Source organism: Rhincodon typus, chromosome 26 (assembly GCF_021869965.1).
Source record: "Rhincodon typus isolate 14 chromosome 26, sRhiTyp1.1, whole genome shotgun sequence".
NCBI classification, from domain to species: Eukaryota; Metazoa; Chordata; class Chondrichthyes; order Orectolobiformes; family Rhincodontidae; genus Rhincodon; species Rhincodon typus.
The window spans coordinates 12942884-12967883 of record NC_063357.1 but is presented as its reverse complement, the minus strand read 5'-3'; the positions used below and the strand labels follow the sequence as shown (position 1 = coordinate 12967883).

Here is a 25000-nt window from a genome sequence, read left to right as displayed (position 1 = left end):
TTACAAACGCATCTCCAACAGGTAGATTAGTGAGGATTAAGTCAAGTATGTTTTTCCCTCTTGTTGGTTCCGTCACCACCTGGTCCAAACCCAGTATAGCAGCAGTGTCCTTTTGGACCCAACCAGCTCGATCAGTAGTGCTACTACTGAATCACTACTGCAACTGAGTGGAATGAGGCCTTTAAGTTGACCTTAGCTGGCCTTCAGGCAGGGAGGATGCCCTTGAGCCTTCCGACTCTAGACTAAATCAGAGAGAAAGCTGTGGGATCTCCATTCTGCATACTTCCACCTGAGCACACAGTCTGTCTTGCCCCTAGACCAGATGTTAGTTATTAATAATTAATGGCAACTGTGGAGTAAGGAAATTCTCCAGGTCTGACCAAAATAAGGAAGAACAAAAAGTAAGAGAACACTCGTACCACGTCCACATCATGCAATCAGCCCACACGGTATACCACTGAACAGCAATGCAGTTTTCAAAGTGCTTGCTCCCCAATTCACCTCTTGAATCCTATAACTACAGTCGCTGACACTAGAACTCTGCCTTGGTCTCTACCGCTGGAATAGGTTTCATTTTACTGTCATGTTTCCTTAGTAACTCACTTTGACAACTGTAACTATTGTGTTGTCTGCTTACCTTCCACACAGGGAGAACATAAGCAGATCATTAGATGATCGTGATAAGAACCGAAGCAGACCAGCAGCAGCGATCTCCTACACCCACTCGCTCGCATGCTCAGTCTGACTGGCCCCTGGCCATACACCCTGAAAGGGAGGAGAAAGCAGCTGAACCATTACAAAACAGCACAGCAGTCACATTTTGGCAAGTGCAACAATGCTGTTTTCATAGTACATCACTAATTCCAGATTCTTTAAAAGTGATCAATATTTAAAAAACAAATGATCACTGCGTAGGTTCAGAAAGTTCTCTCAGCCCAATTTATTTAAAGTACTGTAAGGAAACGAAGTGATTATGTATTTTGAATTATGTGAAATAAAACATGATAGGTCGGGAGAGTAGCCGTTGATGAGTTGAGGCATGGTGGTGAAAGTCAGCGTACAATTCAGAAGACAGCTAACAGCAGTGATAATAAAACAATGAAAAAGACGTTCAATAAATCCAGTGATTGAAAGCATTTAGTTTCTTGATTGACGAGATATAACTCTACTGAAATTTCATTCAGTGTGCAAGAATCTTCATTAGCAAAAAAGGTACCATACAGTGAAGAGAAGATACTGTAGGCGCTTCAGTAAGACCAACGGTTGAGTGTTTTGTTTACCTTCTTGCTCAGCTCACTCTTTATCACTCTACAAAACATGAGTGGCCGACAGATGGTGTTGGGGACACATGGCAGTAGCAGCTCAGACAGCAATACACAACACTGTGAACTCCCAAGCATAAAATATCAGGATAATCACAACAACTCTAGTGAATGGCAGCTATGTATGAGGGGGGAGGGAGGGGGGAGGGGAGGTGAGGGGTGGGAAGGGTAGGGGGGAGGAGGGAGAGAAAGGGAAATAGAAAGGGGAGGGGAGGTGAGCTGAGGGGTGGGAGAGAGAAAGGGAAGGGAAGGGGCGTGTACAAAGTAAAAGCTCAATGGGGCCCAAGAGCGCGCGAAGCCCCGTGACGTCAGCGCCGCGTCGCTTCCGGGCGGACGCTGTGTCCCTCCGCCGCTGCCGTGAACCTGCTGGACGCGGAGGGAGAAGCGCGGGGCTAACGACGGTTCAGGTTTCGGGACGGAAAAGAGCTGGGGGTAAAGCGTGTTTGACCCTTAGCTCGTCGGTGTAGACGTACGCAGAGACGCACGAGCGAAGGACCTGAAACGTCCGTGAAGAGGTAAAATGGTACAATGGGGTTGGAGGGGGAACTCTTTGTCGGGAAGTATGGGCATGCGCAGTCGCCGTCGGCACTACTTGGTGCCGTTGGTTTGTGTGGAGCGAGGCGGTCGCCATTTTGAGCTGCTCTCGGGAAGAGGCGGACAGGAGCCGGGAAGATTGTTTCCAATCATATACACAGCGCCTTTTTAGAAAAAAAAACCCACACGACTCGCATTTTATTCGACATTAATCCTCCTGCGGCGTGTGTCCTGAGAGAGAGCGAGGAAGGGTGAGCGCGTAGGTTGTGCTGTCCTCAAAGGAAAAAAAAGTCGCGCCAATCCACTTACTTCGTCCTTCCCTTCGTTTGTGATTTTTAAAAAAAATAACCACTCCGTTCCTCTACTTTTTTTTTAAATTTAATCGCCACCCTTCCCACTTCCCAACCCCACCCCGCCCCCCATCCCTCTCCAAACGGTGTTTTATTTCCTCCCCTAACCCCCCCGAGTGTCGTCAACCGTCGGGCTGGAGGGTAACGGGATGCAGAACCACAGCGGCGTGATCCGGGGCCCGGCGGGCAACAACGACTGTCGGATCTACGTGGGCAACCTGCCGCCCGACATCCGCACCAAGGACATCGAGGACGTCTTCTACAAGTACGGCAGCATCAGAGACATCGACCTGAAGAACCGCCGCGGCGGCCCGCCGTTCGCCTTCGTCGAGTTCGAAGATCCGAGGTACAAGCAAAGACTCCAGACGGGGGACAGACTAGACAGACAGAGAGACATGGCTGCCCTCTCTTTCCATCAAACACCACACTTCCCTCCTTGTGTTGCATGCATGGGGCTTCCCAGTCTCACCCCGCGTGGAGGGCAGGTTGCATCCTCTGTTTCTAGTTTGTTTTCTTTTAAATTCTTAGGATAAATCGTACTTGGTCCAGTTTTGTTTTCACTTTAGACGTGGCGTTGGCCGAAATGGCTTTTGGCGCCCTTGATTTCACACGTTTTTAAGGGCTGCGTTGCAACTTTTTGATTCCTTTTAGGGACGCCCCCCCCCCAAAAAAACGCTTATTCGCAGCTTTGAAATTTGTCGTGGGGAAATTGCATTCGTTAGCAATTTTTTTTAAAAATCTTCAGAAGTGCAGGTTTGTATTGCAGTTTTTCATTTTTGGGACTTATTTGCAACTTGATTCTCTTGGGATTTGCATTTGAGCTTTTAAGTTGGGTATTTTGTTTGCTGCTTCAAACTTTTGGAAAGGGGGTTATTTTGCTTTTGTTGTAATTCGTGCAGGGGTTTGCATTTGCTGCCTTTAAAATTTTTGGGGCGAGATTGCTCTTGGTGCGGCCAAATGTAATTCTCCCTTTTGCCGCCCCCCACCCATAACTAATTGTACCGATCTCTCAATTCTCCCCCAAACTGTTTAAAAGTACTTTTCCGGACAAGATTGTTTACAACTTTTAATTCTTGGAGTAGGCGGAGGAAATTGCATTTGCAGACTTAAACTTGTTTTAGTCGAGTAATTATTTGCCACTGACCGCGCGGTTGGGGGTGGAGGAGATTTGAATTCTATCTCGAGTCTTTGTGGTGGTTGGTTTCTTTAATTTGTACGTAGTGTTCTTAGTTTGGAATCGCACACTTGCTGAACCAGCAGAAATTGACCTAATTGAAGCATCGCGGCTTCCTTGCACCGCAGTTAAATTTCTGTGACGTGAGCTTGCTTTCGAGTGAATACATTTTCGTATTTTTATAAGCCGATTGTGTTTGTAATTGACGACAACTGTATCTGATCGCCATTTTGCTGCAGAAGGAAACTACGCCACGCAAGCCCTTTGTTTGGCGGGTTTTTACTGTGACCAGTTTAAACTGGAGGCCGGAGCTCCACGTGTTTTTTTTTCCGGGGATGGGGGATGTTGAAGGTGTAAATCAGTGCGCCGGGGGCAGTACGTTCACTTCTGGTGTTTAACTGGTTGCTCCTACCGCACACTTAGCGGGTGCATTGTTAGAAGACAGTACTGCTTCAAAGGGTCGACTTCACGGGTGAACTTTTTTTTTTATTTTCGATAACTAGGACATTTCTCCAATTCTCCCCCTTCTTTCCCCCCCCCCCCCCCCCCAAATCTAAACACCATGTGGTCTTCTAACGTTCTTGTGTTTTCAGGGATGCTGAGGATGCTGTGTACGGTCGAGATGGTTACGATTACGATGGTTACCGCCTGCGTGTTGAATTTCCACGGAGTGGTCGAGGGACTGGAAGAGGGGGTGGCGGTGGAGGAGGTGGTGGGCAGACCCCTCGAGGAAGATATGGCCCCCCTTCTAGACGCTCTGAGTACAGAGTGGTAGTTTCAGGTGAGACAGTCAGAGCAATTGTGATTTTCATGTTTTCTGAACAATTCTGGAAATCTTATTAAATAACACATTTTTTCAGGGCTTCCTCCAAGTGGTAGCTGGCAGGATTTGAAAGATCACATGCGGGAAGCAGGTGATGTATGTTACGCTGATGTTTTCCGTGATGGAACTGGTGTCGTGGAGTTTGTTCGCAAAGAAGATATGAGCTATGCAGTGCGAAAACTGGATAACACAAAATTTCGATCTCACGAGGTATGTGACCCAATTCTGAAAGCTTTACAGATGATGACTAAGAGCCATAACTTAACTATTCATTTGGACTTCAGGTAAGACAGTGGTCAAGAAGTTCTGAAAAGAATGGCTCAAACGTTAGTTACATTTATGACTGATACTTCTGAAATATAATCCAGTTAGTTTGGGTGAAAATACTATGCTGAACTTGAGTTAAATTTCTAGTCTTAATTACAGTCCCAAAATTGTCAGCATGCTATATGTCAAATCTGTTGTGGTTGAAAGTGTGCAGTTGAATGACCTAAGGACCTTTTCAGCAGAAAAGAAAATGACAAAGTATTAGTCTTATACACTGGCTTTCCTGAATAATGTTTGAAAGTAGTCAACATTTCTCTTCACGTATTCAATAGGGAGAAACAGCATATATTCGTGTGAAAGTTGATGGTCCAAGAAGTCCAAGCTATGGAAGATCTCGTTCACGTAGCCGCAGTCGAACCAGAAGCCGTAGCCGAAGTCGCAGCAGAAGCCGTAGTTACTCTCCCAGACGAAGCAGAGGATCTCCCCGCTACTCGCCCCGTCATAGCAGATCACGCTCGCGTAGCTAGATTGTAAATCCATTGATGGAATTCCTTGTAGTGCGCCACCACACTTTTTCCCTAAATAGAACGGATTCTTTATTTTTAAATCCACGTTAACTTGTTTTATTCAAGTTTAGAACACAATTTAAATTGATATCCATATAAAGATGGTTGCTTCTCTTCATTGTTAACATTCCCTCCTATGTCATTACTGAAATCTGATAATTGTATAGACAGGGTAGGTTTGGAGTCTGGGAAGCTTTCAAAATGGTGTCAACATGACTTGGAATAACAGTAAACTGTTGCGATAATTTGTTAATGTTTATAGTTGATTTCATTTCAATTGAATAAATCCTAATGTGAGAATTGTAGGAGACTGTAGATAGGACTGTTGTGAAACATTTTTGTGAAAACCTTGTGTTGTACCTTATCTTACCTTTTCATGTATTTTCCTATAGACATATCACAACTGAGGATGGATTAAGCATTCTTTGGATTAAAGGATTGTGGAGCTCATTTCAGTCATATTAGGAATGTCAAATCGTGTCTAATTGGAGGAGGAGGAGGAATCTTGATCATTTATGGAGGCAATGGTATGACTCCAAGTGCTATTGTCACAATTAAACTTGGCAGTATTGAAGTTGTGCTTCTTCTGTACAAATGGTTGTATAATCCATGAGCTATGGTGTTGCTGTGCCGGGATACGAAGTTCTGTGCGGCATCAATACTGCTGAGCTTGCATGTTCTGTGTGACTAGTCTGGCATTGGTTTTCACCATTTTGAACAGAAGTCCTATTGATTAAAACTTAAAATTGAAAGAATTAAAAAGTAAAATGGCTGTCTTTCAGCACAGTTTCATTACCTGGATCAAAAATTCATCAATCTCTAGTTTGTAACACAGTTAAGTGGTGAATTACATGTACAGTACAACTCAATTACTAGATTTCACATGGTAATTAGAAATGAAGGTGTCAATGAAAGTAAATACTGCACCAGTAAATTTTGTGCTAACTGACGTGCGTGTGTAGTAATGCTATCAGGGCTTGAATTGATATCCACTAGTCCAACATCTTCTTTCGTGTACATCCTAAATAAACTAAGCAGTATCTATGGACATACTTTAATGTAGTTAAGTATGCTGAATGTATGGCTTCTATCATGTGTGCCCATTAGTGGACTATGATGTTGGGTTAGTGAATACTTAACTACAATAGTAAGTTGTCATTTTTTAATGGTATTGTGGAATAAAGTTTCTTGTTTAAAATATGTAACAACGTTCACATTGACTGTGGGGGTGTGGATGCAGTTTATGCTGTTCATCTGTCAAAGCGTCTGTACATATTGGCCAGATGAGAGCTATAACTGTCCCACCCCATATAAACTTGTTGTTTGTTGTATCTAACGTTTGCCTCCTTTTTTGGTTTTGCTGGTTATTAAAGGTTTGGATTGGAGAGGGCTCATTGGATCCCAATCCTTGGAGCTGGATCTATGGATTCAATTCATTGTGAGGATAGGATAGGGAGGATCATAACATGGATTCATGGAGCGGGATCATTTTACCAGGAGCTGTAGGAGTGGATTCCTGCCCCAGTCAAACCGTGTATTTGTGGATTTTTTTTTTTTTGTTTTGTTTTTGTGTTTTTTTTTTTTTTGTTTTTCTTACCCCACCCACCCTCAAAACCCCAATCCCATACCCACAATTGGTTATGCCAAAAAAAACTTGCCTTTCATTTTTGTCAGTTGGAGCCCAATGGATACCCCGTGGGAATGGCTTTTTTTGCCTTTTTTTTTCGTAAACGGAGTGAACCAGGACCGAGAGAGGTACGCTGGAGCAATCTCCTTGGATGGATTCGGCATTCAGGATTTGGTAACAATTTAAGCAGGGTGATATCTTAACTTTTTGTAACTATGATTAAGGGGTATTTTGTTAAAAATTAAGTCTGAATTGGCTGTGCATACTAAAATTAAGGGAATAGATAAAATTGATTAATTTTTGGCCCAAAGCATTACTTCTATTCATAGCTTAAATGTTTAATCTCCATTTTGACAATAAATTCTTTTTAATTGTGTGTTTGAGTTTGTGATTTTGTGAACAGGTGGTTGGCTTTTATTTTCTGTAATTTTGAGGAACCTTGAGTAATCCTAAAACTGTTCACAACAAAATGCTGTATAACGTGCATTTTATATATTCCCGTTCGTTCACAAGTTGCAATGCCACGTTGCTTATGCACATTCTGATCGTTTTTATTAGTTAATGAGCAAGGTTTCCCTTGTGTAATTGGTGTCGTCTTTAAGTTTGCATTGCTGGCATCTGCCAGGGGCTTCCCAGTTTGAGTGAGAATCTAACAAACATTTACCCTAATGATCCAGATGGTTAGATTATTTAGATTTAGGTATAATCCTACAAGTAAACTTTACCCAACTAGCCAAAAAAAGGCTATTTTATTTCAAGTATAGTAGAACATGACACAAATTTCCCAATTTTGTCTTTCACGTACAGATCAATTTATCAAATTCCCAAAGGAAAAAGTTAGGAGTGACAGTTTTAGGATTTATTTGGATTTTTTAAGCTTTGTGCTCCAAAAGTGGGTATAATTTAATAAGGAAGCTGCATGTTGCCACTAGTTGCTCCTAAAGCACCCACTTAGTGTAGAGACATCTTGTGGTTAGCACCATTTGATATATTTTGTATGTTTGACAGTGCAGACATTTGTTTTGTCCAACACTCCCTAAGACATTAAGATAACACGTAACCTGATGAGTGTAATGAGTAAAGTGAGACAAAGAATGTTGTGAATTTTAATAAAGGATCAACAAAGCCTTTGCTGTTTTTCTTCACACTTAATTGCAGTGGAGTATTTTCTGTGCTCATGCATTGATCAACACATTTCCCATAACAAATATTACAGTATGGCACATTCTTTCCTTATTTGCAATGGCCATGTCCACCACCTCTGCTGTTGACTTTGGTCTTTCCTTGCTGTTCCTAACTAAATATATTTACACTGATCCCTGTCACCTCTGATCTAATTTGTATAGCAGCGGTTGGTAGCCAGAATATTCTGGTAAGTGAATAGAATCAAATTTATTTCTTCCTGTGATACATTATATATAGCAGCAATATGCCTAAGTACACCCAGGCTGTTGCTTGGTAGCCAACAGTAGGTGCCAGTTTGATTTCCAGTGATGGTTGGTTTACATAATTTGGCTCATGTAACAAAGTCACTTGAGAATCAGCTTATTGATAGTTGGAGTCGCAGGCTAGAAATGCACTCATGCCCAGAAACATCCTGTAGTTGTAAAGTGCATAGACAAATTTTCCCTGCTGCTGTGATTGTGGGAAAAGTTAGCTAATATATTGCATCAGTAGTCTGTTCTGTCACCTTTATCCTTTAGCTGGGTATCTTTCTGAACCAGTTATATAGTTTAAAGGATAGTATATGTGAATTCTGACCTTTTCGGTTGGTCATGTGAACAATTGCAGCTGACCCAATTGTTTTGGTCTTGCAAGTGCTGGCTATTTAAATTGACCAGCACTTGTACCCTTGCACAACTAATGACTAATGCACCTAAAAGCACGGCAAGCAGCAAGGGCTTATAGTGGTCATGTTTTTGATGGAGGCGTAAATTATTAACACCATCCAATTTTGTTTTTGGTGTCTCTTCCAGGCAATATTAAGATGACTGGGAGAAGAATGTGTTCCTACAACCATCTTTATAAAATTGTGGATTTTTTGGGATGCATATAATAATGCTTTCAGGTCAAACTACAAAAGTCTTTTCAAACTTATGTCTGCAGTATTTTGTTTTTGATATGCTGTTTATTTTGCTGCAGCTCTTGTCTTTGATTCAAATATAGTCATGGGGAATGGTTTGTAGTTTGATTAATCTTGCCAGTTACAGAAGGAAGGTCTCTAGTTGAGGGTTTTAAGTGATGCAGGTTATCGTTAGAATGTATGGACATTAGTGATAAAGTAGTTGATGGAATGGGTTCTTGGTTTTTCCACTTATTGTGACCATCTATATTAGCTGCAAAATTAGCAACCTAACTGTCTTATGCAGTTAATCTGAATACATCCCATCCAATTGAGCATGACCACTGATCTCTTACGAAGTGATAGTGTCTTAATGCATGTCATTCTACTACTGAATTGCCTATAAAACGCAGATTAAGGCATGGAATTTCCTCCTATTGTGGAAGCTCTGATACTAGGCTTTCTCCACTTCCCTACTCAGATGCATCCTGGTACTAAGACGTCTGTAATTCCCTGCTGTTGTGAACATCTGGAAATTTAAAAAATTGGTTTAAAGTGGTGTGGGAAGAGATGCTGGGAGAAGGAAATGAGTGATCTGTTTGGCCTGAGTTGATGTCATGTCATATCCTTGCCATTCTGCGCTTGCCCATTTCTTGGTAGGCATTGCTGAACTGCAAGTGTTCTTGTGACATTGATATTTACACAGGAATTATGGAAATAAATCCACTCTGTTGATGTTCAACATAATACTTCCACAGATCAAGAATGATGATACCTTCATTCAGTCAATGGGAAGGGACATTTTTCCCCAGGGGTAAACAACTGCAAAATCAAGATTGCACTCTGGATGGCCTATAATTAGTGTTTAGTTGGAGGATATGTAGAACAAGAACAACCTAGTTGAAACTGTTCTGGTTTCCTAAATAACTGGGAAGAGAAGGGATTACATTGTAATATCTGTCCATTGTCTGGAAAAATTAGTGACTTGGGATTATTTCAGTTGAGTTAACAGTTCTTCCAGCTCTAACTTTCCCTGTTGGAATAAAACTTTTTCTGGCTTGAGATCTCAATGAGTGAGCAACCTTCAATGTTATGCAGTTTTATCTATAACTTCCAGTGTGGGGGTGGGAATGGGTGCAAGTTTAAGTTGCAAGGCAGTGATCTTTGAAGGTTTGTAACTGTCTTCAGTGAGAGATTTGTGCCTTTGAATTGTTCCAGTATGGGTACTTCAGTATATGATGTACACTGTCATTTTATTCTGTTTTGGGACTTTTTTTTTTACAGGTGACATGGATGGTGATGGCCATTATGCTCCGTTATAGTTGCGTGATGTCGTCAACACTGAAGGATTAACAATTGTGATGTGATTACTGCAACTTTTGTGTGATTTGTCAGCATTTGATTGCCAGAAATGGAGCACATGCATTCTAGAATGGATAATATTGAGTTAGCATAGATGCATAATCTCTTGGTTCAGATTAGTTGAATGCTGCCTGAACCCTGAGATTAATTTTAGAATTTAACTGGCAACAGCTTAAATTTTGAGCTTTTTCAGATTTCTTGACATTTTTAGGATCCGGTCTAGTACGGTACATTTCTAGAGGGGGAATAAATAGCCATTATTAACACACCCTGATATCAAATTAATAGGCACAATTGCTGCAGATGACATACTGACAAAGATGCCTGGAATCTTTCCTCATCAGTTTTTAGTCTCATAATCTATAAACTAGTGTCTTTTTGGCAGTTCTTTTAATTCTCTATGCATTTGATTTTCTCACTTGTGCACTCCAGCTGTATACAATATGCTGTCACGTTGACTGCAAAGTTAGAGAAAATGTGTATGCCGTAATTGTAATGAGAAAATTGATTTGTAACCATCCTAATAAATTGTGATTTCTCCAGCCAGGTGAGCAAACTGTTTAAGTGGCATCAGTATTGTAGCTAGGTTGGGCAATGCGGACTTTGTTTAGCAAAGCATAGTGAAGCATCCTAAATGTGGACAAACTGTGGAATATTGGAGCTAATGCAAAATTTTAGATTTGAGAGTGTACAGAAATCTAGAAGCTGGTTTAATATTGAGCTGGATTGTTATATACTAGTATTAATGACAGTTGGAAGTTTTTAACTTAATTGTGGCTGGCTAGGCTATGTTTCCTTCCCTTGAGAAGGAGTTACTGAGTGCTGTCTCCAACTGCTGCGTCCACATGGTCTAGACACACCGTTGTGTTGGGGAGCAAGTTCCAAGAGTTTAACTCAGTGACTGAAGGAATGGCACTTATGATTTGAAGTCAGTATGGTGTGTTGGAAGGAATCCTGCTAGTGGTAATGTACCCATGCATCTGTTGCCCTGGTCCTTTGAGGTGGTAAGTCATGGGTTTAGAAGGGGCTGTGGTGAGTTGCTGCATTGCCTCTTATAAAGGATAGATCTATCACGATGAGGCAGTGAATGTTTAAGCTTAAGTCATGGACTTTGTAGTAGTGGATTAGTTTTGGATCTTAACATCAATAAATTCTGCAATAACTCCTGTTCTTTGAAAGTTGAATTTTAAAATTTGAGTCATTGTCCACAATTGTAAATATGAATAATATGATTCTTTGGGCTCCAGAAACAATGGTTTTGCCAAAGGATTTGTTTTTGTATGAACATTACACAGATGCAGATTTTGGCTTTCTGCAGGCTTTGCATCAGGGAACCTAATTTTTATACAGAGGTTTTTTATTTTGTGCTACTTTTAAATAAGTAATAGCATCAGTCACAAAATAAGAGGTAAGTGCTTTCTGTGATGAAAATCACGTCTCTACCCCTGCACTAAAACAAATTTCTGAGCTTTATCAGGGGGTTGGGTGGTGAAGCAGCTGAATCTCACCCTAACTGGGTGATTGTATGTAGTTTAAGTATTTAATAATCACTTGATAACTAAATTTTTGTAATTAAACTTTGCTCTTCCATTCCAGCGACTATTCCTCCAATTCTAATACAAATGATATACATGTTCCAAGAAACACAATCTTCTCTCAGTTCTGCTGTACACTGATAACAGATGTGCTGGATGTCTCCATGCTTTTATGCAACAATAATAGGAGCTTAATTTGTAAGGGAATTGAAGATGTGACTTGTAAGCAGCTTAATTTTGAACTTAATATGTTAGAACAGTCAGTGGAGAGTGATCCAGTAATGGGACATGTGTTAATACTATAGACTTTTAAACCTTGGCAATAAAAACAAAAGCTTTTGAACACATGGTCTCCGCACTAATGTTTGCAAATTACTTTGTCTTTTCTTGAGTTTTGGGACCTTTGAAAGGACTTAACTGGAGAAAGTCATCCTTTTTTTTAAAAAAAAAAAAGCACCAGTATAAACTGTTGCAGGCAAATGCAATATGGCCTCTGGCTCCATGGGATGCAGTTGGCAACAATGGTCAAATTTATTTGGACAAAATATGTAGGCATAAATGTTGATTTTGTTAATGTGACTTTCTGTGATCGTTCTAGTTGCTAGTAGATGCCATCATAAAATACTATTAACATATGATGGCAGCTGGTGTGTGAAGTGGGTGATTTCATATTTAAATGGGATTGGCTACTGTGTGTGTGCCTGAATGGACCATATGATAGACTTGTGTGTAACTAAATAGCTCTGTGACTTCAAAGTAAAATGCTGTTTGTGTGAAACATTTCAGATACTTAAATGCAGTGACACAAATGAAGGAATTATTACAACTAGAATGGCAGCACAAGTTGAAGTTCAGTATATGTGCTTTGACACTGCCCTGCCAAACAAAACCCTAGTACTCTGAAGGTCACCAGTAGGCTTCATGAGAAGTATTGATTGTGGTGGTTTTTCAAATTTGGCAGTTGATCAGGATTGCAGGTCAGTGAGTCATTGTGAAAGCTTTGAAGCTACTTGTAGGTGGGTTGGATAAATCTCATGCTGCAGGCCAGCATTGTAGGTCATCACTGGAAAGCAATGGAGTTTGGTGGAAATGCAAATCTAGAAGAACTGAAAGGTTTCGCAGTGGGAGATGGAACCTTAACAGCTCAGTTGGTACAATCAAGGGCACGGTTTCTGGTATGTATTATCTTAGTTATGCCGTAAAGTAACGCAGAATTAATGTATAGTGACTTACTCTTGTGTGTAATTGTGGATTTTTAGACCTTTTCTGATGTACTTGGGCTCTTCACTTGTGGGAATGACATAAACTTGTCATTGCGTGCTGTCAATTGCATGTAGGTAGCTGATAATTATCAACACTAGAGTAAGTTATGCATTGTGATTTGGGAACAGTGGTAGTGGGATTACAATTGGGGGAGCAAAGGTTTTTTTTTGCCAGTTTGAGCTTTGGAGAACTGGTGGAATGTTGTTTGGTTTGTTGATGATTCCTGAAGTGGGTGACTAAGTATCTAACTGTAGGTCTAGGTTTGAGTTTTTATTTTCTGGATATAATGTTATAGTTTCTGAGAACAGATTTACTGTGTCTGCCTCCTTAATTGGAAACAAACACATCACTTTAAAATGAATTTCTATGGTGCAGTATTTTTGATCAGCAGTTTTTGTGGCTCTTGTGAAGTAACTGATTAGGGATCAAAGTTTGTAGCTGCCACCTTTTGAAATGTTTCACATGAAATATTTCCTCCCATTTAATATATTCTCATTCCTCAATCCCCAGTGTTCATCTAGCTTGGTCTTAAATGCATCTGATGTTTACCTTGACTGTTGACCTCCTTGAACACTTGTTGAAACACATTAGAGAACCTTCACCAGGAATAAGGTTTTTAAAGAGCATAAAGGTTTCCATAACCACACTTTGGAAGGCTGCAATTTTCAACTCCACTGAATAAACAAACAAATGTGCTCTGAATTGTAAATATGAACCATATGAATTTTCATCTCAGCAGCTTGATAAAGTTAAAGTAACTAGTGTTGATTTGTGATTTAATTGAGGTCACTTTGTCAAAGCACACCATTTTCAGAGAAAAGTAGACTTGAAAGCTTCCACAGGTATGTAAATCTACAGACATGTCACACACTGGCTGACACACAGTTTTGAAATTTGTATTGCTTACAGATGTTGAAATCAACTGAGCAGACATTGACAGCTGAAGATTGCATCAAACAATTGGTCTCAATGTTACCACTAACTGGGAAATTGTACATGCTGGACGTGCTCATTGCTTGATTCATGGTCATATGAAAAATTGGATTTGCAGAGAAAGCAAGACTAAAACTAAAATGTTTACTTTTTTGTAAAAAGCTGTTTAATTGATCACTGAAAATAGTGGAAAAAAATTTGGCTAAAGAATAGATTGGGGAGGAAATAATTAGTAAATTTTAAAGGCAGTACTTTTGGGTCACTTTGCATCATGAACTCTTGAATATTACAATTTACAAGAGGGAAGTTGGAAAATGAAAGAATGAAGAAAAATTATGCTTTCTTTTGGGTAAGATTTCTGGTTATCTAAGTTTTTAGTTTAAGTTCCTTCAAATTTTCTTTTGAATAGATGTTTTTCTTAAATACCCATTTGAGGAAAATTATGGTCAATGGCCAAGATTAGAGTCACACCTTCCAGATGAAACAGCAAAAAAGTTTCACTTTCAATTTTGCTTGTGAACTGTGACCAAATACTAGATTGGGTAGTTGACAAGTTACCTGTTTGATGTATGATCTTCCATTGACATTTGCCATTTTAATTCATTGACCCACATTTTTCCCCTTCATTTCCAAATGGGCATTTTGCAGATATTGATTTCAACAATGAGATAATGAAAGCATCTATTGGTTGGGAGGTGCAGTTGTATCTGTTTGCCATGTACATTTCTTTGATCACTTCTGTTTCTTAACTAGATGCACAGTTCCTTTCTCCCCTACCCCCATTTGTTTCAAGGTTAAAGCTAATTTCTTCCAGTTCTAACAAGGTTAATAGATCTGTCTTCCACAGATGATTCCTGACTTGCTGAGTACTTACAGCATATGTAACTTAATACATCTGCAACTTTTGTTAACTTGCAAACTTGGGTTTACTCTTATTTTTGACAGTTTGTGTGGTTTTACAAGTAAGTCCATAGGCCCTCTACTTGTGACATTCTGCCAATTATAGCATTGGCTTTATTGTATTTAATCACCACTTGCCATGTCACAGTTGTCACCAATCCAGTATGGTTTTCTGAAGTCAATTAGATGTTTTAGCCATTTGAAATTGGCTGAAACTATTAAAAGACCAGATTGGAAGAGGGATCAGTGAGCACATTGTGTTCTTTGGGTGTTAGACATGGGTTTGAGAACACTGCAGACTCAACAATGTGGATTCAGGGTCCTTCCTCCTTCCATGATTTGAGTGCACAGGTCAAGGCTAATGTTCTGATGTCCTTATAGAAATGCACTGTTGAAGTGAGCTTTTGCATGAAAATGAAAACAGTATTCCTTCATGTATGTAAAATACTTGGTGGGACTTCGTTAATGAAGAATTGGCAGTTTACCCCAGTGTCCTGGCCAAGATTCATCCATCCGTCCAGCATTACACACAATGTAGCCATTATCACATTGTTACTTAGGAATTTAGCTGTTGGGTCTCTTACAAATGTGAGGACTTGCATTAAGTGTTGCATTGCCAAATGTTTGCTTGATCTGTCCTCACTTCAAGTCCAATGTTACATTCTTGAGTTATATTGTTGTGCAAGTAGTACACAAATGGATAACTCCCCTATAGATATGACTAAACAAACTTGCAATGGAAAAGGTAATGTATATTTCAAGTGCCTCATAAATTCAATACTTTGTAGTGAAGACATTAGATATAAACTTGCACTGAGACACTATCACTGAACCAACAAAATCAAGTACAGCCATGTGTGCTGTGTAATGTACAGATTTTGTAAATCTCAACTAAAGTGAATTGTTCAGCATGGAAACAGACCTTTTTGTGTGTTGTCTATGCTGTAAAGATATCCTAAATTAATTTAGTCCTGTTTTGCCACCATTTCACCCATATCCCCCTAACCCCATCTTATTCATGTACCCATCCAGATGACTTTTAAATATTGTAGTTGTACCAGCCATTACCACTTCGTGTAGCACTTCATTCCATTCAGGCATACAATACGGAATGTGAAAAAGTTGCTCCATTAGTCTCCTTCAAATCTAATTCCCCCAACCACCACCACATTAAACCTATGCCCTCTAGTTTTGGACTCCCCTAAACCAGGCAAAAGATCTTGGATATCCACTTTATCCATGCTCCTCATGATTTTTCAACCACTATGTCACTCAACAGCCTCTAACACTCCAGGGAAAATAGCCCATTTATGCAGCCTCTCCCTATACCTTAAATTCTCCAACCCGGCAATATCCATGTAAATATTTTCTGAACCCTTCCAAGTTTCACAATATCCTTCCTATGGCAGGGAGAATAGAACTGCATGCAATATTTTAATAGTGGCCCAACCAATGACCTGCCATATTCTATACCCAATGCCCTGACCAATAAAGGCAAACATACCAAATGCCGCTTCACTACCTGCGACTCTACTTCCAAGGAACTATGAACCTGTCTGTGCATGGCATTAGTAGTCAGGAAGCTTCCGTTAACTGTGTATATGTCCTGCTCCGATTTGCCTTATTAAAATGCAACAAATTAAACTCCAGCTGCCACTCCTGGGCCCATCTGATCAAGGTCTCATTCTGTCTGTCATTTGAAAGTGCTATATTTTGTAAGAGATGACTGTGCAGTTATTTCTGTCTTGTACACTTTGGTGCAAAATTCATACTTTTGAATAAAGCGTCCTCGTTTCTTTAATTGGGTTTGCAGCTTAATGGAGAATGGCACCACCTTGTCGCTGCCTTTGCACACGTCATGGTCCAGTGGTCTTTTGAACTCATGACCCTGTAATACCTTTTTTAATGCTTTCAAAAAAAAGGCAAATTGAAAGCTTGTCAATAGAATCTGAATATTCTAGTTATAACGTAGCTACTATGCTTTCAGGTTTTTTTCTTCTACAGCAGCATCCCAGTGAACCAGTGTCCTGTTTTATTGTGTTTTAAATTACAGGTAAGTGGAAGTAAATCCCAAGGATTTTGAAAGAACCCTTTATCTGTAGAGTGGCTACCACAAAATCTTGTGGCTTCAGATATGTATCAAACACAATATTCAGTCTGTCTCTTCTATATTTTATCTTGCATATGCACCACATCCTGCCTTCAATCTTAGTATAACAATTCACCATTTCCTTATGTAGTTAAATGCATTTAAGGGAAAGCTAGTTAGGATATTCATCTCAACTATTTCATGTGATATAAACTCCTATGTGGTAACTCTGGATAGGAGAAGCTTCTCCTGAATTTCCTATTGAATTTGAATGACTATATAAGGCCTAACTGATTTTCCGATGACAAGGAACATTTTCTTCCTCTTCCCCCCCCCCCCGCCCATTCTCTAATGTGTTCATTATTAAAATGAAATCAGAATTACAAAAAATGTGGGTTAAATAATGATATAACATTTGGTTTCCCAATTTGATCTTGACTAGTAAATGAAAATTCTTTTCATGGTAAATCACTATTGTGTGTTAATTGAATATTGCCTTAATATGTATCTTGCATGCGTTTCAGAAACCAATTCAGTAACAATACATATATACTGAATATAAATTAGCTTAAAATGTCACTACCAGTTATCGTGTTTGGTGGTATTAGTTATGGAATGAGTTACTTGACAAAGCATAGCATGTTTTTAAGTTCATTGATTTTATTATATAGTACACATGACTTTCAGACAGGAAGAGTTTGCATTCGACATTGAGGGGGTTAAACTAATCAATTACGTGCCTAACTAAGTTAGAGGTGGATGAATAAAATGTTTAGACTGAATTGAAATCAGTGAAGTGAATGGAATTAGAATCATAATATAGTCTTAATGGAAGGAAGTTGACAAATTTCACGTTTTTTAAACCAGCAGCATAGATGGAGGGAAGCCAACAGATAGTTGGAATTCTGAAAGGCATTCGCTACAAAAAGTTTAATGGGCAGGGATTCATGACTAGGAGGAATCGGTAGAGATACAAAGGACGGTTTCCTAATGGCCCTTAATTCAGACATGCTCTGTAAACGGTCAACAGTCTTGGCAGCAAAGCATTGGTAACAGATCCATTTTAAACTATTAATGTTTGTGTGATGGTATTTCCCATCTGCCCCTGTGCCAGTGTCAGAATGGTGGGTTTATGGAATTTTCTAGGCTCAAGGTTGCTATTTAAAGAGACTTAGACTACAAATCCCAGAATGCATATGGGTGTTCAAGCTTTGGAAGCATTGCCGAGTGAATTTTTAACATCTTATTTTGCTGTTGTCATGGGTGATAAAACATTGCAATAGAAATATCAATTTTAAGGTAGCAAATAAGGACAGTACAGTGGCTCAATGATTAGCAATGCTGCCTCACTGTGCCAGGTACCCGGGTTCGATTTCACCCTCGGGCTACTGTCTGTGTGGAGTTTGCACATTCTTCGCCTTTTCTGCGTGAGTTTCCTCCGGGTGCTCCAGTTTCCTCCCACAGTCCAAAAATGTGCAGGTTGGGTGGATTGGCTGTGCTAAATTGTCTGTAGTGTGTATGTTAGGTGGCCACAGGAAATGCAAGGTTATAGGGATAGGATAAACAGGTGGGTCTAAATGGGATATACTCCTTCAGAGGGCTGATGTGGACTCAAATGGCCTGCTTCCACACTGTACAGATGCAATGATTCATGTATGAAACAAAATATCAATTTTGAGGCCATTTTTTAGAAGAAATTGTTAACTTGCATTTTTTATAAATAGCCTTGCACCTTACATTATTTGTTAACTTTGTACATGCCTTGCATTGTTCTAAATGTATTTGCATACTCGTTTATACAAGAAACTTCCACACACAATCTCATGCAGCCATAACCGAAAACTAACAACTGGTGATGAATGCCAAATTGCTTATACAGCTGACTATGCTATTGAGCAAACAACACTTGAATACCATATCTTCAGTGTTACGAATCAATTAATTTATTAAATTGAATTAATAAAAGGCAAAGCAAGTTACACTGAATTTAAAAGCAAGTACTGGACTTAAATTCTTAAACAGAAAAATTCTTGAATTTTTCCAAAATGATAATTACCATGAATTGGTGCTTCAGTACCCAAACTTGAATGTAACATCAAGTGTAAGTATTTCATACTTGTTATTAGTATAGTACTCTGATATTGTCTTGATGCTTAATGCAACATTAGCACCTAGGAATTTCTGCTTTTTAAAATGCAGCTGAAATAAAAATTTGATTATCAACAGTGGTTTTCATGATGTGAATGTGTAAACTATTCATTTATAAGGCCGAAAATCCTTAGCCTGTTTTTCTTTGATTAGCCTTCCAAGGGAAAGCCAAGCTTTGAGAGCTTAATGGGGCCCCTGCATATGAAGGTAAGCAGTAAGGGAGTGGAATGTATTGTAGATATTTACTCAGTAATATAACCAAAAACAAAAGCAATAAGTTTTTGAGTAGTTTCAACTCTCATACTGTTTTTCTATATACCATTATACCTCCCACCCCACCTTTTTGAGTGGAGTTGATTGCAAAACAAATCGACTCAGTTAGTTGGAGATCATTTAAACTTTAAAGTTTAAATCGATATATTTACGCACAACCAACCAACAGATGGACTCGTTAAACTGACTGACCAAAACAGTTCAGTCAGACAAGTGTCCAATATAGATAATGGGACATGTGAATTACTAGCGTGCCATCACAGTAATGTTTATCTCCTTAATTTTTAACATTGCATGGGCTTACTTGTTCTTTCTGCACTGAAAAATGTCAGTCACACCAAAACTTGAAACTAAATATTAAATTTATGTAGATTTTAAAGTTATGCAGCAGCAAGTGAAAACAACAATACATTCATTGTACAAGCCACAATGATTAGTTGGTTTGAGCTATTCCACGAGTTTAAAATACACTTGAGATGTTTGATTATTGTTCAACAACCAGTAATAGCTGTGGTGGAGTAGGAGAAAATAAGGTTGTGATTGAAGATCAGCCATGGTCGTACTGGAGGGGGTTTACCAGCACTAGAATTGACTTGGAGTGTGAAGGATTGAAGATCCATGTTGGACATAGCTGTTAGCAGCATTGGAAAGTGGAATAAACTAGATTTTTGGGTCTAGGCACGAAACGTCAGCCTTTCTGCTGCTTGCCTTGCTGTGTTCATCCAGCTCTACACCTTGTTATCTCTTTTTTTTTTGTTTTGGCGGTTTCTTTGGATGTTTCACTTTACGAGATATTCAAATCATAGCAAAGCATCCCTACAGTGTGGAAGCAGGCGCTTTGGCCCAACAAGTCCACACCGACCCTCAGCATCCCATTTCCCCCTTTAACCCACCTAGTCTGCACATCCCTGAACATTACGGGCAATTTAGCATGGCCAATCCACCTAACCTGGACATCTTTGGACTGTGGGAGGAAACCCATGCAGACACAAGGAGAACGTGCAAACTCCACACAGTTGCCCAAGGCTAGGATCGAACCTGGGTCCCTGGCGCTGTGAGGCAACAACGCTAACCACTGAGCCACCGTGCTGCCCAAATATAAAAATACTGAAAATGGGATTAAATCTGCAGAACTACATTTAATCACAGTTGGTAACCCCTACTGTTGAATTGGAGAGCAGGCTCCACTCAGTTTAGGGTCTACTTCAAATCTTTGTAGGTCAGTTGGCTGGGCAGCTGATTTGCTGATGCAGAGTGAAGCTAACAACATGGGTTCAATTCCCACACCAGCTGAGGTTGCCGTGAAGGATTCTCCTCCTCAACCTCATCTTTTGCTTGAGGCATGGTGGCCCTTGGGTTAAACCATCCCCTATCATCTCTATCTAATGAGAGACCTGTATTCTGTTAGGACTATGGCAACAACCTTTTATTTGTTATATCCTTAGGGCATCAGCATTAAATGTACATGTGTGAGCCAGTATACAACTGCCAGCTCAAAGATGTGTGATGTAGCATGGATGTGCTCTCCAATATTTGCAATAACTTTCTTCAAACAGGAATGAAGCAGAGATAGGAAAACCCTCCTTGAAGCCCAAGATTTCAGTCAGTGATTGCCTGTTGGCAGTGACTGAGTTCACCTATCTCAGCAGCAAGTATTGTCTTGGGCAGGCTTTGATCATCTGTCGGAGGTATGAGGAAGGCAAATTTGCCTACCAGAATGAGTGTTTGCCCGCTGTATGAATATGAGGCTTGGACTGTGTACTAATGTTATACTGAAGAAGCAACCATTTTCTATTGAGCTGCCTTCAATAGCTTCTGCATCTTGCCTTCAGGACAAAATACTCAGGCATTCACTCAAGCTGGCAGGCTGAGTCCCCACACCATGTTGAGGGCATCATAAGTGAACCGGGCTGGTTGTGTAGCCAATGTGCCTGATACTCGCTGAAATGAATCTTTTGTGGTGAGCTTCAGTCCGAGGGGCACTCATGGCAGCATGACAAGGAATGTCACTTGGGAATGTTGAGTCCCAGGGAAAAGCTTGTCTAAGTTTGTTTCAGCTGGAAAAGCCAAAGAGAAGCAAATGCTCCAGAGGCAGATAAAACAATAAGGAGATTAAACTGGAGGCAGCAACTGATCCAGCACTCAATCGACTGTCCTGTGCTGTTTGCAACAGAACCAGGTACAGATCAGCCAGGCTGTCATCTTTGTACACATTGGAGCATTACCAAACACCCAGGTAACAACTAACATTCATCTTTGCCTCAAATCCCTGAATTCTTGCAACAAATTACTGGATCAGCAGGCCAGTGGAGAGAAATCAGTTAACATTTTGGATTCAGTAATCCTTCCTTGGAACACTGAGATATCCCTAGCATTCCCTGAAACATTGTCTGCAAGTGGGAAATTTGCTATGGGAGGTTGCAGAATACCAGGCAACCAGTATTGCCATATCTCTAACTTGTTTTGGAGATGCTGAACTATGAAATTGGATTTTATCTATGTCAGATACATTTTTTTTTATATCTTACTTTTTGGCAAAGAAAATGTTTGAGACCTGTAATACATGTCCTTTAACTGCCATGTGTGGGTGGTGGGAGGTGGGGCAAAGAGGTGGAGGAAGTGGGAGATTTGATTGACCAAAACATTTCCAAAAGGTTCCAGTCTTAATTGACAACTTGTGGCTTAGCGTTCTTCTGAGAGATAAAGGTTCATATTTCAATGAAGGATTTGAACATAAAAATCAATGTTGATATGCCAGTGCTGTGCTGTTAGAATATGTCTTTCAGCTGAAATGTTAAACTGTGATACTACCTGCCCTTGTAGGTGTTTTAAAAACAAATACCTATTGGTATTAGAAGAAAAGCAGGGGAGTTCTGTTTGCATCCATCCTGGACAATGCATCTGTCAATCTGCATTACAGAAACGGGCTCTCTGGTAGTTTTTTAAGAAAAAATTAATGGGATGAAGACATCACTGGCTCGGCCAGCAATTATTACGCATCCCTAGCAGGGAAGTAAGAGTTAACTGCATTGCAGTGGGTCTGGAGTCACGTGCAAGTCAGGTCAAGTAAGGATGTTAATTTCTTTCCCTAAAAGACATTAGTGAACAAGATGGGTTTTTCCAATAATCGACAATGGATTCATGGACGTTATTAGACTCTTAATTCTGGATTTTTATTGAATTCAAATTCCACCATCTGCAGTGGTGGGATTTGAACCCAGGGCTGCTGTGCGTCAATTGGCTGCCATAGTTCCTACATTATAGCGATGATCGCACTTCAAAAGTGCTTTGAGGTGTCCTGGCCATAAAAAGCACTGTTTTCTCATTCTCTAGACATTCTGGTCACTGCATTATAGAAAGGATATGATTGTACTAGAGAGAGCACAGAGGAGATTCACCAGGATGTTGCCTGGGCTAGTGTGTTTCAACTATGAAGGAAGACTAAGTAGGCTGGGATTGTTTTTCCTTAGCAGAGAGGGAAACTGAGTGAGGTGTACAAAATTGAGGGGCACAGATAGAGTAAAAAGGAAAAACTTTACCCCTTAAATTAATAACTAGGAACATAGATTTAATGTAAAGAGTAAGAGGTTTAGAGACGATTTAAGGAAGAATTTCTTTCATCTGCTCTGGTGACTGTCTGGAACCCACTGCCTGAAAGGGTGGTATTTAGATTATCACTTGGCATACAAGGCTATAGACTGTGCTGGGACTAGATCAGATATGTGCTTGATGAGTGGCATAGACATGATGGTCTGAAGGGGCTCTTTCCATGCTGTAAAACTCTAAATTAATGTCCTTTTGATTTCAAAGCAAAATATAGTGGATGCTGGAAGAATGAAAACAGTTGTAAAAATAGGTAGCATTTATTGAGAGAGAAAGTGTTAATGTTTCAGGTCCCTGATCTTTCATAACATTTGAGGCCAGTGATCATCAATTGTGAACTCTATTTCTTTCCATAGATGGTGCCTGACCAGTGTTCCAGGTGTTTTTGTTCTTTTAAATATTGTGCTGTGTTGACAGGAAAGAAAAATGGTAGGCGTTTATGAACTTCAAGAGTTATATTTTCACTCAAACGCATTTTGATTATGTGCTTGCTTATGGGAGTCGAGGGTGGGTTCAATTTGAACTTGCCACATCCTGATAGTAGGGAGAGAGAACCACAGATATTAATTTAGTTGTTTGGAGTTCTTCACTGCAGGGAAATAGAGGCTGGGCATCTTTCTAAGTGAAACGTAATTGGATAGAATATTTTAAAGTAGAGGAAGATGCAGAATTGGATGGAACAGGGGACAGGATCAGGAGAGAAGTTGGTTTCAGTTGCCTTAAAATAGTCAAATTCTGCAGATGCTGAAAATCTCAAATGTTGTGGTGCAAAGTCCATTTGGCCCATCGTGTCTGCACCTGCCGTCTTACTGAGTGTTATGACTGAGTTTCACAAGTCACTCCACACATTATTTAAATAAGGACAGTTATCTAATGCCCTCACAAATGCCTCAAACGTAACTGAAATTTAAACAGAAACAGAATATTGTTCAGAAAAAACCAACCTGCTGAGTACCTCCTCCCCCAGCATTATTTTAATGTCAAATTAAGGCAGCAGGGTTTAAAGCTAGGGAATGCAGTGGATGGATACAAAAACAGAAAATGCTGGAGAAACTCAGTAGGTCTGACAGTGTCTGAGAAGAGAAACAGTTAACTTTTTGGAACAAGAGTATGCCATTCAGCCCCTTGAGATTGTGGTTGATCTGTGGCTGAGTTCCATGGGCCTGTTTTGAGCCTGTATCCCTTGATATGCATGCTTAATAAAAATGTCTATCTCAGATTTAAATTTAACGATTGAATTAGCATTGACTGCTGTTTGAGGAAGAGCATTCCAAGCCTTCATTACTCTTTTTACATGTGGAATTACTTTCTACTCGCTCTCCTGAATGGCCTGGCCATAATTCTTAGTGCCCCTGGTTCTAATTTCTTCAAACTGTGGAAATGGCTTATCTTTCTTTATGTACTGTCTTTTGCTGTTTATATCCTGAAGACCTTGATTAGATCATCCTTTGACTTTAAATTCTGGAGAATAAAAGCCTAACTTGTCTAATCTCCCTTCATAACCCCTAAAGTCCAGGTATTAATCTAGTAACAAAAACAAATTTCTGGGAAAGCTCAAGTCTGACAGGATCTGTGGATAGAAATCAGAGTTTGCTCAGGTCCAGCGACCCTTCTTCAGAACTGAACCTGAAACGTAAACAAAAACAAATTGCTGGAAAAACTCAGGGGTCTGGTAGCATCTGAGGCAAGAAATCAGAGTTAATGTTTCGGGTCCAGTTACCCTTCCTCAAAACTAATGGTAGCCCAAAACGTTAACTGTCATTTCTCTCCACAGATGCTGCCAGACCTCCTGAGTTTTTCCCAGCAATTTCTGTTTTGGCTTCTGATTTCCAACATCCGCATTTTTTTTTTAAATGCTGTTGTCATGCTGGTAAACCTGCGTTGAACTCCCTCCAGGGCCATGACATCCTTCCTAAGATGTGATGTCCATAACCTGCTCACAGTGGGGTCTAACAGGAGCTGGCTGCGGATGGATGTTGCAACTTGTGGCTCTTCCCATTGTCTAGGTCACCTCCCCCCGGATTCTTCGGCACATGGTTGCACCCAGATGAGGGGGAGGTGAAAGGTGACAGGAAGTGGCGGCGGTCGCCATGTTGGCCCCGGCGCTGTGTTTTCCGCAGCTTTGTTGTGGCTTCCTCTCCCCGTCTGCTGCCCGTCCGGAGGCGAAAT

The 25000-nt window shown here is 40.1% G+C and overlaps 2 protein-coding genes across 2 annotated transcripts in view; one reads left to right on the top strand and one right to left on the bottom strand.

Annotated features, from left to right (window-relative positions):
- Positions 1–1381, bottom strand: part of LOC109931365 (dynein light chain 2, cytoplasmic) — a 32263-nt gene extending 30882 nt beyond the window's left edge. The window contains exons 1-2 of the mRNA XM_048612766.1: positions 1281–1381; positions 638–765 (exon numbers count right to left, since the gene is read on the bottom strand). The gene's annotated coding sequence lies outside the window, so the exon portion shown is untranslated. The remainder of the gene's footprint in view (positions 1–637; positions 766–1280) is intronic.
- Positions 1382–1880: 499 nt separating this feature from the next.
- Positions 1881–11967, top strand: srsf1b (serine and arginine rich splicing factor 1b). The gene is given in 6 exon segments (XM_020530635.2): positions 1881–2552; positions 3974–4161; positions 4241–4413; positions 4803–4877; positions 4879–5000; positions 5429–11967. Coding segments are annotated over 6 exon segments (828 nt in total). The 5' UTR covers positions 1881–2355; the 3' UTR covers positions 5502–11967.
- Positions 11968–25000: the final 13033 nt, after the last annotated feature.